At 39.0% G+C, this 15,690-nt stretch overlaps 1 protein-coding gene across 5 annotated transcripts in view; it reads right to left on the bottom strand.

Annotated features, from left to right (window-relative positions):
* Positions 1 to 15,215, bottom strand: part of LOC147054823 (unconventional myosin-XVIIIa-like) — a 116,745-nt gene extending 101,530 nt beyond the window's left edge. For 2 of the 5 annotated variants that reach the window (XM_085915552.1, XM_085915553.1), the window contains exons 1-8: positions 12,975 to 15,204; positions 7,363 to 7,428; positions 6,685 to 6,772; positions 4,482 to 4,588; positions 3,900 to 4,076; positions 2,915 to 3,125; positions 1,574 to 1,716; positions 1,373 to 1,473 (exon numbers count right to left, since the gene is read on the bottom strand). In XM_085915552.1, coding sequence (XP_085771678.1) covers positions 1,373 to 1,473; positions 1,574 to 1,716; positions 2,915 to 3,125; positions 3,900 to 4,076; positions 4,482 to 4,588; positions 6,685 to 6,772; positions 7,363 to 7,428; positions 12,975 to 14,099 — 2,018 coding nt within the window. In that variant the 5' untranslated portion in view covers positions 14,100 to 15,204. Of the gene's footprint in view, positions 1 to 1,372; positions 1,474 to 1,573; positions 1,717 to 2,914; positions 3,126 to 3,899; positions 4,077 to 4,481; positions 4,589 to 6,684; positions 6,773 to 7,362; positions 7,429 to 12,974 lie in introns of all 5 variants that reach the window. The other 3 variants (XM_085915550.1, XM_085915554.1, XM_085915551.1) reach the window with 3 other exon arrangements.
* Between the last annotated feature and the right edge of the window lie 475 nt (positions 15,216 to 15,690).

Below are 15,690 nucleotides of genomic sequence, written 5' to 3'. Positions count from 1 at the left end.
CGCACCGGAGTTTAAGTTGCCTTTTGGGGGAAATTTATTCGACAAAATCCAACACCAAGTACAGACATTAACCACCAAAAACAGGCTAAACAATACAGTATGCTAACGTGACAAACACAAACGAGGAGCTGAGAACGGGCCTGATGTAACATTAACAGTTATTCAAATCACTATTACATAAATAAACCATCAAACCATCTGTGTCACTCCAAATCATTGAATCCATCGATCGAATTCTTCATCCTTTCTGTAAACAACGCTGCGTGTGCGGCGCGCCGCTGACGTCAGACTTGTCGTCAGTTGCAGTTCAAATTATTCCACAGGCCCATATAACGATATATAAACTATATATCAAATAACTATAATATAAACAACAATTTTATCAAACCATCTGTGTCACTCCAAATCAATGAATCTATCGATCGAATTCTTCGTCCTTTATGTAAACAACGGCGCATGTGCGGTGCGCTGCTGACATCTGACTCGTCCTCAGTTGCAATTCAAATTATTCTACAGGCCCATATAGCGATATCTAAACTATATATATCAAATAACTATAATACAGACCACAATTTTATCAAACCATCTGTATCACTTCAAATCATTAAATCCATCAATCGAATTGTTCATCCTTTATGTAGACAACGGCGCTGACAATTTTATCAAACCAGCCGTGTCACTCCAAATCATTAAATCCATCGGAATCTTCATCTTGTGTCACTTAAAAAAAAAAAAAACACAGCTGTTGACGTCAGACTAGATATATCAAATAAATGTAATATGAACAAAAATTTTAACAGACCATCCGTGTCACTCCAAATCATTAAATCCATCGGAATCTTCATCCGCTGTGTCAATTAAAAAAAAACGTTGTTGACGTCAGCCTTGTCGTCAGTTGCGGCTCCAATTATTCCACAGATCTATCAACACAGTGCTATAAACAAGCGCCCCCCCCTGCTGCCTTCATAGCCATACTAGACAATTGGAAACTACTGAAATCTAACAGACATTGCTACTCTAAATAAACCATATATCGAATAACTATAACATAAATAAGTTTATCGAACCATCTGTGTCACTCCAAATCATAAAATCTCCTGACTCCGGAAGTCAGTGAATGGAACTCATTGTCAGTGAGGCTCCAATTATTCCACAGCCATAGTGCGCCCTCATGCGGTGATCAACTATACTAGTAAGTCAGTAATGTGTTAATGATCAAGTAAAAATTTGTGAATAATTACACATATAAGTCGCTCCTGAGTATAAGTCCCCTGCCACCAAAACTATGGGGAAAAAAATGCGACTTATAGTCCGTAAAATACGGTATATAGTCCCGAATATATTTTGACAACTAAGATACTAGTACAGTCACCTCAGGGTGCTGTCAGCCCCAGCCATCATATAATAGAAAACGTTGAAGGTTGACTCATTGTCCGGTCGTCTGCTCACCCTCATTTTCTCCAGCAACATTGTCTAAGCAGAATTAGAAAACAGGAGAAGCCACTGTTCTTTAACAGATTTTGCAAAATTAAACAGCACAGTAGATCAGAGTGTAATGAGTATTCTGTGTTACCTGAATAGATGCAGATGCCACCAGTCCAGCTTGATCAAAGTCAAGTGACACTACATGTGAGAAACGACTGGCATTGGCGTTCATTGAAGTGTAAGTGTTACCGAAAGCCTCAAGGATTGTGTAGACTGCTTGCCACTTCTCCGCTGAGTGATATGGAGAGAAATGTACATTTTTAACATCAATAAAATACAATACAGCTTCACTTACTGTATATAGCACAACAGCTACAGCTGGAACAAAACACTATACATACAGCAATGGGACAACAACAAAGAGTGAAAACAAAAAATTGATACACAAATTAATATACAGCAGCATAACAGTAACACTCGAAAGTTAGTCAAAATCCAAAGATTCAAAGAATAAAAATGGGTCTTCAAAAGAGTTTTAAAAATGGCCGGGGGGGGGGGGGTTGTTGTCGAACATGTATGTGGAGGTCATTCCATAAGCAAGGACAGGCAACAGAAAAGGCTCAATTGACTGCTGCAATAACATCGCGACCTGCGGCTAATGAAGCAAAATGGCCATTGTATGTACAGTAGAACCCCAGACCTCGATCGCCTTGGTGCCTGATATATTCGGAGTTTGAACCAAAATGTCGAAATGACCCAAAAATGTTTGCCTCTGCTTTCGAACGAGGCTTGGGAATCAGTCCTGACTCACGCGACTTTTGTAAACAAAATATGTATTGTCTTTTAAATGTCCAATGTGTCAAGCCCCACATATGGATTATGTAAGACTGTGCTCCAAGCTTTAGCTATATTGTATTTTCATTGTTTTATTTAGGTTTTAAGTACTGTTTTTGACAAAATTGCTACTTGCTTCGGAACTCGACTGCTTCACGTCTCAAGGCTTCTTCTGGAATGAATTAGCGTCAAGTTCCAGGGTTCTACTATACATGTATTTCTACAGCTGAATCTAACTGTTGTATCTTTAAATTAGGTGCACTTTGTAGTCCGGAAATTCCAGGAATTGTGCTTTGTGCTCTTGAAAATATGACTATAGTTTTCATTACAGGGGAAGTCAACCCCCAAATTTTCTTCACAATAATATGTTGTAGGTGCCCCCACTAGTCTAAAAATGGCATTCTGATTAATATTACATTTGTGGAATATGAGTTCACGGCTCAGCTTCACAAAATCGATGAACCGTAACCTGTGAACTGAGACCTGACAACTGTGATTACAGCAAGTGGCAAAATGGCCACCCCTTGAGATGGGTAAAAACAGGTGGATTTTGCCTGTTTAATTCATATTCTAGAAACGAAACAGACAATGTCATTACAAAAAAAAAAAAAAATCTGAGTTGACTACCACTTTAAAAAGTACAATTAATACTTACCAGAGATGATTTTGCCTGTGCTGCCAGCAATAGAGACCAAATACTGGACAAGGTGCTGGCAGTTGGTGGTTTTGCCACTGCCAGACTTTCCAAGTAGTACAATCGACTGGTCCTGCCTTGTGGTGAGAAGATTACGGTAGGCCGACTGGGCCACAGAGTAGATATGAGGAGCCGAGTCCTCACGCCGACACCCTTTAAACATGTGCATCACCTGATGGAGGAGGAGATAGTATCAGTACTATATGACATTTTACAGTTGCCTAAATTTGACAGCACTGAGTAAATCTCTGAGGCCATGTAACTGATTTACTGCCTTAAACAGCTCATATATTGCAGTATAAATATTAAATTTCTGCGGGAATTTTGAATGGTATTGCTGACTCCTGCAAGTCTGAAACCCCCATTTATAAAGGATTTGTGGGAATTTGGGTTTGCCCTGTAGTACTTTAAAATTTGTTGTCAATGAAAAGTAAAATCTACCAATAGTCAAATTACAAATCATTAAAAACATCTAGAAACTATTAATTTGAGAATTTTATTTTGAAAATTAGATTTTTTTCTTGAGTAGGTATGAGCTGAACAGTTTTAAGTTGTAATGAACGAAAAACAAGAGTAAAATGGACTACCCACAGGTATACAACTACCTACAGGTATCGTCCTTTGCGCAAGTGACTCCTCTAAGTTTGACTGCAAACACGAGCAATGGTTATAGGTTGCCACAGAAAGTAAATCTAACCATGTTAAATGAGTTACATTTTTTCAGGGCTTTGAAATTTTGTAATTAATCTCCGACTTTTTGTTTTTTAACTTTGACAGCCCATAACATTTGACATTTATAACGTGTCATTTTTTAAACGGCGGCCTTGTTTATTAATTAATTTAATAGCCCTGCATTTTGAAAAAAACGAAACAAATGCAGCCCATTCACCTCTTAATTTCTTTGGTGATTACTGTAGTCTATGTTTGAGATATATTTGCCAGTTACCTTTTCTGAATACATGGAGGCTGTACTGATAGGGTTAATGACCACCATGTTGGGTCCAGCATAGGAGTGGATGAGGTTTCCTCCATAGCGTTGCCGCAAGCAATGCATCACACTGGATTCATTGAGATAGAGCAGCAAAGCCAGATCCTCGGACCGATCGTATGATGGAGGGTTGGCCTGAAACAAGCAGGTTAAGTCAGAAAATAAATATCTCGATCCATGGCTGTGCAACAAGCTACACAAAAAAATATCATTTTGGAAAAGTTTACATTTCGTCCAGAAATGCGTGTACAATTTTTTGTTACACCACCTTTGCGATTATGTTGAGTACCATAGTTTCCGTTTCCGTGGGGCACTAGTTCGGAAGTCGAAATTTGGTTTGTCAGTGGATGCAAAGAAATCGTGAAATCATTCTCCACATACTTCTGAAGTACTTACCCCAAACATAAATATTTTATAGAGTATGGGTGGGTGCTTTAAGAGTAAGTGCATGATTGAAGCATATCTCCCTTCAAACAAAGTCATGTCAAAACATGTCTGTTTAATGAGTCATTTATTTTTCTCCTTGATTCTTTCACTCACCTTTTCAATATCATCCTCATCCACATCAAGTATTGTCCCATCATGCTCGAGTTTGATTTTCACCTTGCCTTCTTGCAGGGACCCTGGCTCAGTTTTTACCACCATTGCTGCGCATAGAGCAAAGACGACAATAGTTTCACATGAGCCAGCATACATTTGTTTCAGTCATATATACACTTGAGATTTTACCAACAGGCAGGGAACTACATGATAATGAAATGAAAAGAAATTGGGGAAGGAGAAGAAAAAGAAGAGGAGAAGGAGGAGCAGTAGAAGCATCATAAGGAGAAGCAGGAGAAGGAGAAGTTATTAACCGTAACCAGGTAATACTGAGATTGTTTTCACCAGAAAATATGACTGTGGCAGAACCGTATAAGACTGCATATTTAAAATTAATCCAAGAGAATTGGACTGTACACAGACAACAAAGGGGGGCAAAAAAAAGCCATTAAGCAAGGCATGGTGTAAGTACAATTCAGTTTATCACACATGATCATTTATTTTTATTGCTGCTGTTTACATGACTAATATGCAAAGATTGTAGACCAATGCTAAATACAGCTTCGACATACTGTACATTATAAATGCATGTAACTAGTATATGCACCTAAAATGTATTACACAATAATGTGATAATATTGATGACTGTAATAAGCTTTGTTCATACCCTTTCATCTCTAAGAGCCTTAAAACAATCATTAAATCATATCAACATTTTATCATTTTTTTTCCATATTGGATTTTTCAGTAGTAACATTTGATCACTTCATGAGGCACCCCTAAATACATAATCATAACCTTAAACACCCAGAAATACTTTTGTCCAAACAATGCTGTACACATCTAGTTACATCGTAGACTTCCAAAAATTAATTGAGCATTATCTTTACCGTCCTCCTCCTGTGCACTAAACCCATCAGTATCTACTGGCGAAACGTCAGCCACATAGACTCCGTCCGGAAGAAGGCCCAGCAAAAGCTGTACTGTCTGAGACAGCTAAGGAAGTTTAACCTGCCACAGGAGATGCTGAAGACCTTCTACACTGCCATCATCCAGTCTATCCTGTGCACCTCCACACTGTCTGGTTTGGATCGGCCACCAAACAGGACAAGCACAGACTGCAACGGACAATAAGGACTGCAGAAAAGATAATTGGAATCAACCTCCCATCTATCCAGGACTTGTACCTGTCCAGGACCAGGAAACATGCAATGAATCTCGCAACAGACCCTTCTCACCCAGGTTGCAGTCTGTTTGAACTACTCCCCTCCGGAAGGCGTTAAAGAGCAGTGTACGCCAAAACAAGCAGACACAGAGACAGCTTCTTCCCCCAGGCTGTCGCTCTGAACTCACACCACTCCTAGAGTCTCAGAGACATTGCTGTGCAATAGCATCCTGCTCTTGATGCTTTATTTTGAATTGTCTGTATAATGTGTACTATGTGTCCACTCTGCATCCATTGCAGCCTGGTCATCCTGGAAGAGGGATCCTCCCATCTTGTGGTCTCTTCTCAAGGTTTCTCATTTCCCCTAGTAGGAGTTTTGAGTTTTTCCCTTGCCCTCCTGGGAGTTTAAGATCAGGGGATGTTTGAGAATATTTGTCAATTTTCGCACATGTCCTGAGTGTTGTTAGTCGCCTAAATTTTGAACAGAGGCTGAGATGTACCAAAGTCAAATTCCTTGTTTGGCATGTTCAAACATGGCCAATAAAAATTCTTGAATCTCCTTGACTCCAGAATCTTGAAAGTTCCCGTTTGCTCACATGAAGACAGTTTTTCTAAAAGATTTCCCGCCACTCATCATCCAAGATGCCCACTGACCCACACAACCACTGATAAGACGAGCACCACCTCAGACAGATTCATTGGTTTCCTGTGACATTTTCGGTCATTTCAGTGGTCGGATGTGACGAGACTATCAGTAAATGTGTGACATGAAGCTTGTTAATAAAAATCCATAATCACGTCACATTCAAAGCCGTGGGTTCAAGGGTGAGGGGAAAAAAATGGCGTCTTGTAGTTCAGACATTATGGCGATGTCTCAATAATCCAAGTCTTTCACAAAGGCTTGTGGAAAATGACTGTTATTTCATAGTACCACATGGAGCCCAGCTGCTTACGCGCCGTCATTGCGACCCACGAGTAGGAGGATGTCATGAATCAGGATTATCTTGTAATGGTTCAAACCAAGACATGCAAACTCACCCAGGGAAAAGCCCTCCTTATGGACCAGCCAGACCTTCTCAGAGCCATACCAAGCCTTCTCTGCTGCTATCTGCTCCTCCGTCTTTACCTAAGTGACAAAGAGACAATAAGTGACCAAGGCATCATGGAGATGACAAAGTCAGCCTGGTGTCTTTCCAGTTCCACACCAGCCCGAACAGAAGGTGGATCATGCAGTGGAAAATAGACTGAAGAAAGTCCATTGAGCAATACATGCTCCTTCAAAGTCATATCTATAAGTGTGGAAAGCACATCAACACACCTCCATCCATCAATTATCAATGGGCAAAAACACAATGAAAAAATAAGCAAAGATCTTTCAGAAGGAGACACATCATTACGAATGATTTTCACAGTGTAAAATAAAATAAAATGTTCAACATTCTTCTGTCAAAATGCAAAAAAAAAAAAAAAAGTGTTGTTTGTTTCAAATTTCATGAGTGAGGAGGCACGTCAGAAGCAGTGCTGTTTGTTAGTAAGAAATTGAAATGCAAATTTTCCACAATATGTCCCCTATTACCTAGGCATGATTATTGACAACAAAAAGGTGACTCGGAAAAATTACACCCAGCAGGCAAAACGGGTGACTGTAACACAGCACTGAACAGTGATTGTGATTTTTGTATGGAGCTATCAACTCAGGTATCGTGCAGATCAGACCTGGGACTGCTTAGAAGCAGCATGAGATGACTGAAGTAGTGCTACAAAGTCCTCTTCCACTGATTCCTTTTGGCCAGCACAAAGGAGGTTAGACTTCACATATGAGCAAAGAAAACATGGGAACATGTGAAATAGAAACAATACAGAGTAGTTTTTAAATATTTAAAATATCGTTACCAAATTACATTGGACATAGTAATTTGAACTAAGAGCCACTAACTGGTCTAATATCTATCCCCTTTTGAAGTAATATTTGTGTATTCAAATACAGCACGATATTGTAGAGTAGGATAATTACAGTCACAACTGAGAGACGAATATAGTATATGCATCATATGTGAGTATTATTCATCTATTTTTCATAGATACAAGATGCAAGTATCTCCTGTCAGCTAATCAGTTGACTGGGAGCAGACACCACGTTATCACAAAAAGAAAGCTCATGCCAAAGGATCATTATAGAAAATCGTGACTATTTTGACGACCCATTAGGGGATTTTTCTTTATCTGCTTAATAAATGGACCACTAAAATATGCATTAAAAAAATTGGGCCACAATATCCAATCCAATGTCCAATCAGCCCATAAATAAAGAGCGTAAAAATACACTAATCCCTTGCTATATAATATATTAATTTATCGCAGCTTCAGTACATCCCGGATCTTTAAAAAGTTTTTTTTAATACAATATTCAAGAATACCAAATAAAAATTCTAAATTGAGGAATTATGGCACGAAAGTTGCCCGCACGTCAGCAGAAGGCAGGGAGTGCCCACACAATTGCAGTACGTACACTTGTACCTTGTTATAATAAGATTTCTAAAAACATATTTACAGTGTTGTACCTTGTTATATAAAAAATTATAATAATAAGAGTTCTAAAAATATATTTAAAGCATGTACCTTGTACCTTGTTATAAAAACGTTGTTATAATAATAAGAGTTCTAAAAACATATTTACAGTCTGTATAGTTTAGCTACATCTACATAGGTTTTACAAACACACACACACACACGCACACGCACACACACACACACACACACACACACACGTATATTCATATTCATATTTATACTATTCATTCATTCATTCATTCATTCATTTTCTGAACCGCTTTGTCCCCACGGGGGTCGCGGGCGTGCTGGAGCCTATCCCAGCCGTCATCGGGCTTTTTTATATTATTTGTACATTATTTTCTGTATGTCATTTATACTAGTATTTACATGTTTGAAACTATTATTTAATGTTTTGATGATAACATATGCACTTATACGGTTTAATATACATTTATTGATACACAAAAAATGCATGCACAGTGGAGCCTCGGTTTTCGAACGTCCCGGTTCTCGAACAAATCGGTATTCGAACAAAAATATTCAAGACTTTTTTGCTTCGGATGTCAGACAAAATTTCGGCTGTCGAACCTCGCGAGATGAGCCGAGAGGACCTGCATGCCAACTGACTCCGTTCGTTATTATATTCTCGTTACTCTGAGAATTGCATCAACTCTAATCATGGCTCCAAAGGAAGCAAGTGGGAGCAGTAAAGCCATCCTAAAACACAAAGACGCTCCTAAAGCAATGCGACAGGTTGAGTGATCAGACCAAATTGAGGTCCCTGCGCAGAGGTCCACTTAAATTTTGGAAAGTACATCAGGACTTTAAAAACATTTTCTAAATTTTAGCGACCGCTCTGTCACAATAATGCACCAGCGTGGTGCAGTTGCGTGGTCGGCGGCGCGCAAAGGTTGCGCGTTCGGCGGTGCGCTGCAGTTGCGCGATCGGACAAAATTAAGCTCCCTGCGTACTGAGGTCCACTTAAATTGTGGAAAGTACATCAGGACGTTATTTAATTGAAATATTTTCAAAATTTTAGCGACCGCTCTGTCACAATAATGCGACCAGCGCGGTGCAGTTGTGCGTTCGGCGGTGCGCTGCCGTTGCAAGATCGAACAAAATTGAGCTCCCTGCACACTAAGGTCTACTTAAATTTTGGAAAGTACATCAGGACTTTTAAAATATTTTCTAAATTTCAGAGACCGGTCTGTCACAATAATGCGACCAGCGCGGTGCAGTTGCGCAGTCGGCGACGCGCTACGGTTGCATGTTCGGCGGTGCGCTGCAGTTGCACGATCAGATAAAAATGCGCAAATTAATTCTTTTTTTTGTTGTTAGTTGGAACGGATTCATTTTTTTTTTCCATTATTTGTAATGGGAAAACATGATTCGGAATTCGAACGATTCACTTCTGGAACAGCTTTCTGGAACGGATTGTGGTTGAAAACCGAGGCTCCACTCAATGTTAAAAATGAGAGGGTGACAGATTTTCACCTATCGCGGGTGGGCTTGGAACCAATGATTCGCGATAAACGAGGGATTACCGCATATTTCTCTCATACAATAAAGACCAAATAACAGTAAATCTTAAACCATCAACAAGCACACAGAACAAAATGTAGTTTTGTAGTTTAATATGATGGGCTGAGTATATTAATTTATGCTTTGAAATATGAATCAGTGACACACCAAATTAAAATGGTATCCTTCAAATGTGAAATGGACCAAATATAGAAATTAAACGTGAGGAAAGAGGGAATGGAGCAAGGAATCTTGGCCTTACACTCTGACTTATCATTCGAGTACAAATTCCTTTAAGGTGAACCAGAGGAAAATTGAACAGTTCTGATACCTGGAGGGGTTTATGGGGCTGTGAGGCTACAAGGGCAGTAGATTGGACAGTAGACGCAACATTGACTGGCGGCTCCACCTTAACCGCAGCAGCCACAGAGAGAAAATTGCAGTCAATGTGAGCAATGTGTGTAATACATTAAGATGGAGAAAGAAAGAGAAGAGGAAAAAAAAATACTAGGTCACCAAGAACATTAAATGAAGACAATGCAAAAAGAAAACTAGTGAAAATTGTGCAAATGACAAGTCTTAAATGATCGTAAAGAATTGTCACTGTGTAGTGACTATTCTTTACGGTCATAAAAACTAACTAGCACTTGTCAAATTGGGATGTGTAATTGAATAATATAAGAGTTCAGAGAATAGTTGCTGAAAACAAACTGCTGAAATTTGGCCCAACCCTTAGCATTCACTACTAGTATACAGTGGATATAAAATGTCAACACAACCTTATTCAAATGCTTTGTGATGTAAGAAAACTACAATAGATATGACGAGGTGTTTTTCGACAAAATGCCACTACAAACTACACCCGCAAAATAACTCATTTTAAAGCCAGAAATGGATGATCATACAATGTGTAGACTTTGTACATCCACTGTCAAAAATCTTTGCGTGACCACCTGTCATAATTGGCGTTATTCTTAATAGGTACAAATGTAATGCCATTGACAGTTTATATTCTTCCTTAAGCGTTTCAACTTTGAGAAGACAAGCAAAAGTGAGAATTTTGTAATTAACTGAACTATAAGGCAACAGGACATATGGACAGGGGTGCTGAAGTAAAGACTGAGTGATATAGTCAAAGGGGATCGACCACATCACACTGCAACGACGGACGGGAGAGTGACAGGCGCTCTGCCTTCACTTTCCTTTGCTGTGTTTCTTTTTAAATACAATAGTAATAAGCATATGAGGAATGGCAACCACGGGTTAATTTGCAGTGCAAGTTAAGTCGCCATATTCATTGATGATGTTAGATCACAGACCAGCAATACCTTCGCTATGACAACCAAGGGAGTTTATGTTGGTTATTTAGTTTGTTTTTTCTTCTTTTACGAGAACGATGAATACAACACAATAAAACAACTCCCCAGAAAGCAAGATGCACACTTCACACAATGCAAACGGACAGTGTGGACATTTACAGGTGCACTGAAGATCCTCATGAGCCGTTTTTGAGCCTCCTCAGTGGGACTGATCTGTGTTACCTATAGGCCAAACGGAATTACGTTCACTCCAAAGGCACTAATGCAGAAATTACAAAAAGTATAGAATGGCAAACAACTCAGGGCAAGTAATTACCAGCTTATGTGTCAATCAGCTGGTAGGAACAAAGACCACGTTGATTTTATACAGATGAAAGTGTCTCCAAAATCATCACCAAATATATTAAGTTGTAAGTGAATCTTTAAACTTTGTCAAGAATTTGGATTTAGTTGCGTGTTTGCATCCATCCATCCATTTTCTGTACCGCTTTGTCCCCACAGGGGTCGCGGGCGTGCTGGAGCCTATCCCAGCGGTCATCGGGCAGTAGAAATGTGTCATTTTTTATTTTATTGACTTGCGCTTTTCCATCTTCTTTGATTTGTTGTTTTGCTTTTGTTTAGCACAAAATATTTTTATGAAAAGTGCAAGACAAATAAAATGTGCTATTCTTATTATTATCATTATTACTCATGAAATGTGATCTGTTCTAATTTAAGTCCCAACAACAAACACTGTCTCCTTAAATTAATGCCACAAAACATTTACGGTAGGTTTTCAAATTTTTATCAAACACACGATGTAAAAAGTCACAGTCCGCGGTGGAAAACAAACATGAACTGCAAATTGGTCCAGAATTCCTTCTGACCACTGTCTAATGCAACAATTATTTCGCTTTAGTCATGTGAGGTTTACATAGGAATAAATGGGCTAAAAACAGGGATAGTTTCCTAAAAAAAAAAAAAAAAAATCATTCAAAATGGATATAGACTAGGAGTGCTTGCACAAAATAGCTATAACGGACCGGCATCTACTCTGTACCAGATCAAAAAAGGAATTGGTGGTATCAAGCATTAGTAATTGAAACCGTACCTCTATTAATCAGACCTAGAATGTCATCCATGCTTATATTTTATCCAGGTTCGATTACTGCAATTCACTGTACACTGATAAGAGAGCAAGAAATCTGCACATAGATGTTTAACGTCAACAATTCACACAAGCTCATTACATCAGTACTTGCTGTTCTTTAAAGGCTACCTGTGAGTTTCAGGAATTGATTTGATACTTAAAACAAGCACCAAGTTACAAGTGAAGCTGACTGCATCTGAGGCCTGGCAAAGTATCTTCAAGGAGCTCAGATTATTGACTGCAAATGTTCCAAGTTTTAAAGAATTACGCGGGTTTTAGAAATTCAGGAGTTATCACTGCAAGAGAAACCCCAGATTTTTCTTTGTAATATGTTCTGTGCACCCCAACGTGTCAAAACAGTGTTCTGATTAATTTTTCGATTGTAGAATATGAACTGAACAGGGAAAATCCACCAGTTTTTATCCATCTCAGGGGGTGGCCATTTTGCTATTTGCTGTCGACTGAAAATGTCATCACAGTAGCCAGGTCTCAGGTCACACCCAATCGAGACTCAGCGTCAGAAATCCGGTGAGCTGTGATGGGTTGTGACCAGAGCCTGGTAACCATGATGTCATTTTCAGTCAATAGCAAGTGGCAAAATGGCCGCCCCTGAGATGGATAAAAATGGGTGTATTTTGCCACTTACCTCATTCTACAAACACAATATAAATCAGAAGGCCGTATTTACTAGACAAGAGGTTGCACATCAACATATTGTAAAAGGTTTATGGGGTTTACTTTCCCTTTAAAATTGTAATTTTCTATTTTTATTTTCTATTCTGAAGATCATTGTAATAAAACAATACCTCTTGTTTTCCGACAGCTGGCTGATGAGTGGGACTGACTTCTGGTGCAGAAGGCAGAGGGCTAGAGCTGACACTTTGATGAGGATGGTTCACTTCAGGGCGTTGATTGCTTGAGACATGACGACATGGAGGAAGTAAGGTCTTTTTGGGAACTGCTGCAATGTCTGCATTCGTAGGGATGGATTTTTTAGAAGCTGTTGGTCTAGTAATAGGTATAAAGCCTGGAGGTGGACGCAAAGACGTGGGCTTGGGTGTTGGGATGAAGCCAAAGACCTGTGGCAAAGATGTCGGTCTGGAATGGGAGGACTTGGTAAAATGTGGCGATGGAATTGATTTATTTGAAGGTGCGCCTTTTTCAGTCACAGGGATTACTGGCGATTGTAGAGGAGGACATAAATTGTCCTCTTGAGACTTTTGGGAGACTGTATCCTCTTTCATCTCTTTGTTGGGCTCAACTTGCTTTTTCTCATTATCAATTTTATTATCCAGTTCTTTTGTTTCTGCATGGTCACCTTTACGTATTCTCGATCGAGGTTCTCTTGTCCTGCCTCTCACCATCAAGTTGGTCAATCCTCGAGAAATGTCTTCTTTGTCTTCTGTTTTGATTGTTTCGTGTTTAAAAGAGAATGCAGACATCAGTGGGCCCTTAGACACAGAAGTTGGAGCAGTACCATTTCTGGTTACTTCTGGAATTTCTGATGCATGTGTTGGTGCAGTTGTTTCTTCTACAGCCAAGGGCAGGACTTTCCTTACAACACGACGAACTACTTTCACTACTTTCTTGCGAGTCAGACCTTGATCATCTGTAGAATCCGGCAAGCTCACACAACATGGTGCAACCCCATTTTGTTCTTGTTTACCATTTGTAATCAGGTTTGGGGACACAGAATTATGTCTTGCTTCAGGACTCCTGAACCGCTCTGCTATCTTTGATGATGGTGACGATGATGGCTCAGGGCTTTTGAAACGTTCTGGCACTTTAACAGGTGTTCTGACTCTTGGTGGCGAGGGACTCCTGACTCGACCAACCACTTCTGAAGATGCAACGGCCGGGGGGCTCAATGCCTGGTATATCCCCCTTCCAGGGTCAAGAGCAGGAACAGACTTGGCTCGGTTGGACAGCATATCACTAGTATCTGACTACTCACAGAGACGAACAAGGGGAGAAGGAAGAAGGAAGATCCAGTATAATGTAGTAATCATACAATGTCAATCATCCATTTTATTTTAAAAGAGAAAATTGACTGCTAAATTATTATTATTATTATTATTATTATTATTGTTACTGGTGATCAATCTTAAATCATAAACCTAACACACACCTTGCTTGACTACTAATGTATCTTACTATCAAAAGAAAATCACTCACATTTCTGCTGTCTGGCTTGTTTTCCTCTTTGACCTAAATATTTTAATACAAATCACAGCATATAAAAGTGTTTCTACTTGACATAAAGCATTGTCCACCAACTCATGCAAACCACAAAACGTACATCATCTTGATTGTTCTTCAAGAGAATTGAGGCAATTTTTATCGCCCAAACTTATTGATGCACTACTGAAACACAGTTAACTATAAATAAATGAATAAAATAAGCATAGACTCTACAGATCTCTGACTGTCTGACACACAGTGGTGAAATGTGACAGTGTGTTAATTCAAAACGCCATGCTAGGTTAGGTTCATTTGCAAAATTTCCAAGCGAGACTTCCCTTTTGCTCCCAGAAGGAAAAACGAGATGAGAATGCCATCTTGGCTGATCTGCTGTCATGGGCTGTGGGGTTAGGAAGAATGTGAGAATTAAACTAAATGAGTGTCTCTGCAACACATAGTTGATAGATTTTATTTCTGACAACAAAAAAAAATCAGCGCACAATTACTGAACACCTCGACCTTCCCAAAGTGAGTGATACCTTTAGAATGGGTGGCACTGCAATGCTGGCAATTGAAATTAAACAATACTCACCAATTGTTGTTGACTGAATCTAACTATTTAACTACCTAACTTCCTAACTAGACAAATAAATGGTGCAAGCAATGACCACTCACACAGAAGGACATCTCAACCATCCATCAAAATATTCATTCAATGTACCAAACAGCAATGTTCTGATGAAAAAAGTTTGCATTTAAAAATAGAATGATCTATTTATGCTGCACTTTGTGCTAGAATTTTAAGAGGACTAGCTCTTAAATATCAATGCTGTTTTTTTACATTTTGGAAACAGTGAAGCTGAACTTGATTAAAAATAAATTCCAATAAAAATATATAATTTAGAGTTACTTTTAATCACTATATATTTATTTCTAGAAAAGCCATTGTTACTATTTCAAAATATTAAAATATCGTATAGAAATTGCTTTTACCGTATCAAATCGTATAAAAAAAAAGCCATACTTATCATGCTCTGTGTCGTTAGGCCCTGATATTGATGCATATGTTATCGGTCAAAAACGGTATCGTACACCCCTGATGGAAAGTAAATACTATTTTTGTCTTAATAATTGGGTAATTTCCCTCAGCACACTGATCCCTCACAGCAAACTAATTGGGAATCACTGCTGTAACATACAAGCAGCTGCTTCTTGTTGACTCAATGTTGGCATGCCTAATGTCTATCGGTGGTTAACAAGAAATATCTGCCTCAAATGACTGATCATGACCAGTTGAAGCTTGGCAGCGCACATAAATAAAATAATGACATCATATATCCA

This window comes from Syngnathus leptorhynchus, chromosome 7 (assembly GCF_054491065.1).
Source record: "Syngnathus leptorhynchus isolate UIUO chromosome 7, UIUO_Slep, whole genome shotgun sequence".
Lineage (NCBI taxonomy): Eukaryota > Metazoa > Chordata > Actinopteri > Syngnathiformes > Syngnathidae > Syngnathus > Syngnathus leptorhynchus.
The sequence above is the reverse complement of the archived record's forward strand: the minus strand, read 5'-3'. Positions and strand labels throughout refer to the sequence as shown.